Source organism: Macaca thibetana, chromosome 19 (genome assembly GCF_024542745.1).
Source record: "Macaca thibetana thibetana isolate TM-01 chromosome 19, ASM2454274v1, whole genome shotgun sequence".
Classification (NCBI taxonomy): domain Eukaryota; kingdom Metazoa; phylum Chordata; class Mammalia; order Primates; family Cercopithecidae; genus Macaca; species Macaca thibetana.
This window is the reverse complement of record NC_065596.1, coordinates 17,109,301-17,112,123: the sequence shown is the minus strand read 5'-3', so window position 1 is coordinate 17,112,123 and position 2,823 is coordinate 17,109,301. Positions and strand designations below refer to the sequence as shown.

General features: G+C 49.0%; 1 protein-coding gene across 1 annotated transcript; it reads right to left on the bottom strand.

The window, feature by feature from the left end:
- Positions 1-601: 601 nt before the first annotated feature.
- MBD3L5 (methyl-CpG binding domain protein 3 like 5) lies at positions 602-2,601 on the bottom strand. The gene is made up of 2 exons (XM_050770838.1): positions 2,507-2,601; positions 602-1,183 (listed from the first exon to the last, which is right to left on the bottom strand). Exons 1-2 carry the CDS (start codon positions 2,549-2,551, stop codon positions 602-604), a joined length of 627 nt encoding a protein of 208 aa, XP_050626795.1. The 5' UTR covers positions 2,552-2,601.
- Between the last annotated feature and the right edge of the window lie 222 nt (positions 2,602-2,823).

The window sequence follows — 2,823 nt, the reverse complement described above, 5'->3', positions numbered from 1 at the left end:
AACAGCCAATGGTTTAAAGAAGAATGCACGGCTGGGCGTGGTGGCTCATGCCTGTAATCCCAGCACTTTGGGAGGCCGAGGCGGGTGGATTACCTGAGGTTGGGAGTTTGAGACCAGCCTGACCAACATGGTGAAACGCCTGTCTCTACTAAAAATACAAAATTAGCTGGGCGTGGTGGTGCATGCCTGTAATCCCAGCTACTCGGGAGGCTGAGGCAGGAGAATTGCTTAAACCCGGGAGGCAGGGGTTGTGGTGAGCCGAGATCGCGCCATTGTATTCCAGCCTGGGCAACAAGAGGGAAACTGTCTGAAACCAAAAAATAAATAAAGAGAGAAAGAAAGAGAAAGAAAAGAAAACCTAATTAAAATCACGGTAAACAGACATTGAGGTGTACATGTAAAGGTCTCCCTCTTTGCCTCACGAAACCCAGTTTCTCACCACAAAACCATCCACTCCTTACACTTGTTGCCTTTCAAATGCTTTTAATAAAGAACAGGTGGGGAAGTACAAAGTGTAACAATTGAGAGTAGGAAAGAGGACTAGCATCCAACTCTGGGGCCACACCCCCAACAGCTTCTCAGCGCCCCCTCCTCCTGCAGTTCATCCACCTGTCAGCATTTCTGCCTGCCTGGCCAGCCTGTCTGCCTGCAAGGCCCTGGCCAATCTCTCCCTGGCTTTCTTCACCCTCCTGGCCTGTCTCCGGATATCTGCACGAGTCACCAATTGGCCCGAGAGGGGCGGTGGGAGCTGACAATCCACTCCTGGGGTTGGCCCCCCTGCCACAGCTGGAAACTGCCCAGGGGTGGGCTCGGGCAGCCTGTGCACATGCTCAGCTCCAGCCCTGTCCAGAGATTCACCGGCCATCCCCGGTGCGAGGATACTTAAGACGTTCTCCAATTGCAGTGGACTTGAACCTTCTCCTTGGCTGCTGCAGGGCTGCAGGGCCTGCATTCTCCGGTAGGCGCAGAGTTGCTGTGGCTTCTCCAGGTGCTCCTCCCCTTTTCTGCGTCTGACCTGGTTGTCAGGATGAGACCTGATCCTTGTCACCGGCCTCGGGAAGATGCAGCTGGTGAGTCTCACGGGGAGAGCAGACCTCGCAGCTCGTCTCCGATGGGCCTTGGCCATGTGGATTTCTCGTTTCTTCTGTAAAGCCCAGGGCATCATGTTTCTTTTGAGCTTCCCCTTTCAAAAGAAAAGAAAAGGTGAAATTTCAACCAAATGGAGGCTGGAGAAGGTCAGCTCTGGGGGGCTTCTCTCAGCTCAGTGGAATCTTCCCACCAGCCTCTCTTTCTGGGGAAATGTGTCTCAAATGGCACCGTACATCCTCAGCACCTGCAGGGTTTGTTAAACTCAGATCTCTGGACCTGAACCCAAGTGAGTCTGGGGTGGACCCTACAGTCTGCATTTCTCCGTGTAATGCTGATGCTGCTGGCAGGAGCTCCAGGCATTGACACTGGGTCCTGGGACCTCATTGGGCTGATGCCAGTCAAGGACTAAATGCTCAAGGTCATGACCCAGGGCCAGTTCCAGACCTTGTCCCTCCTCATCCTCCTCGGAGGACACTCCTGTCTTCTCTTCCCTGCCACTGTCAGCTACACACATGCTGGTGCCTCCTAACCTATCCCCAACAGGACACCGGGATCCCAGACTTCCCTGTGAACCAAGAGCTCACATTTCTCTGTGTCTCTCGCTGCTGTGCTTCAGGACACACCATCATTTTCACAGCTCCTTGACTCCCTGGTCTCCAAAGAAATGGTGCCCTCGCCAACCCTTAAATACTCACTGCCACACCCAGATCTCATCTTCACCTGAGCACCTCCTGCTCCTGAAGAAAAACCTCAGAAACACCATGTTCGCTTTCTGTTTCTGATAAGCTCAATTAACTAGAGTTGTACCATGAGGGAATCTTTTGATGACATACTGGGAAAGATGATTAAGTTCTTCCTAAGATTTGAAATCCTTACTTGCTCTAACTCAATTAGAAGACTCTAGTCTCATAAAGCTGTTTCAGATACAGTCTTTATCAGGGCACTTTCTACTTTAAAGCCTTCGTTTCTGTCCTTCCCATTTCACTTCTGTTGTCCTGGCATTAAGATTAACACTACCCCTTTACACGACCTAAGATGTTCCCCTTTGGAGGGAAAATTATTTAGTCCCCTTAGTTGCAGGGCACCTGTGATGTGCCAAGCTGTACAGTAGAACCCCTGATCCAGAAGTAAACTTCATAAATCACCGTTCTGTTGATTTTCATCTTGGTGAGAAGGAAGACGTAATAAACACACTAAAAACAAATTTCTGATGGAATCGAAGCTATTATCCCCATATAGTTTCATGGGCAAAAATGAGAAGACTTTGAATATTATTCAACAGATATTAACACCTAAGGTATAACTTTCCACAACATCTAGTTTTAAGAACAACTCACTGCTAACTGTAAAGATGTTTTACAGAAAGAAAAAGGACACAAATGGACATTCTTGTGGTCGATAAAAATCCTGTACTCACCAGAACAGGTGGTCTTGGAAAAGAGGTGAACGCAGGCTTTCCCATAGCTGTAGAGTTTCTCCTGCTGACCCCACTCCTGAGATGCAGACAGCCCTTGGCTTGCTGGAAAATGCAGCGACTTCTGCATCTGGCTCCTCTTTTATAGAGAAAGGGAGTGATAACCCAATCAGTGGATAATCCACAAGGAACGCCCTGTCTCCACCCACTGGATTTGAGGCATTTCTAAATCTTTATACAGAAACCAATGTGGTGTTACTGACACAGAGTGTTAGTAGAAAAAGAATTTAATATGTGTGTGTGGCGGGGTGGTATTTGCA

Excerpts from the sequence above, each read along its gene's own strand:
- MBD3L5 (XM_050770838.1), bottom strand. The coding sequence starts at position 2,551 with ATGGGAAAGCCTGCGTTCACCTCTTTTCCAAGACCACCTGTTCTG. Across the intron at positions 1,184-2,506 it reads TTCCAAGACCACCTGTTCTG|GGGAAGCTCAAAAGAAACAT; the intron begins GTGAGTACAGGA and ends TTCTTTTGAAAG.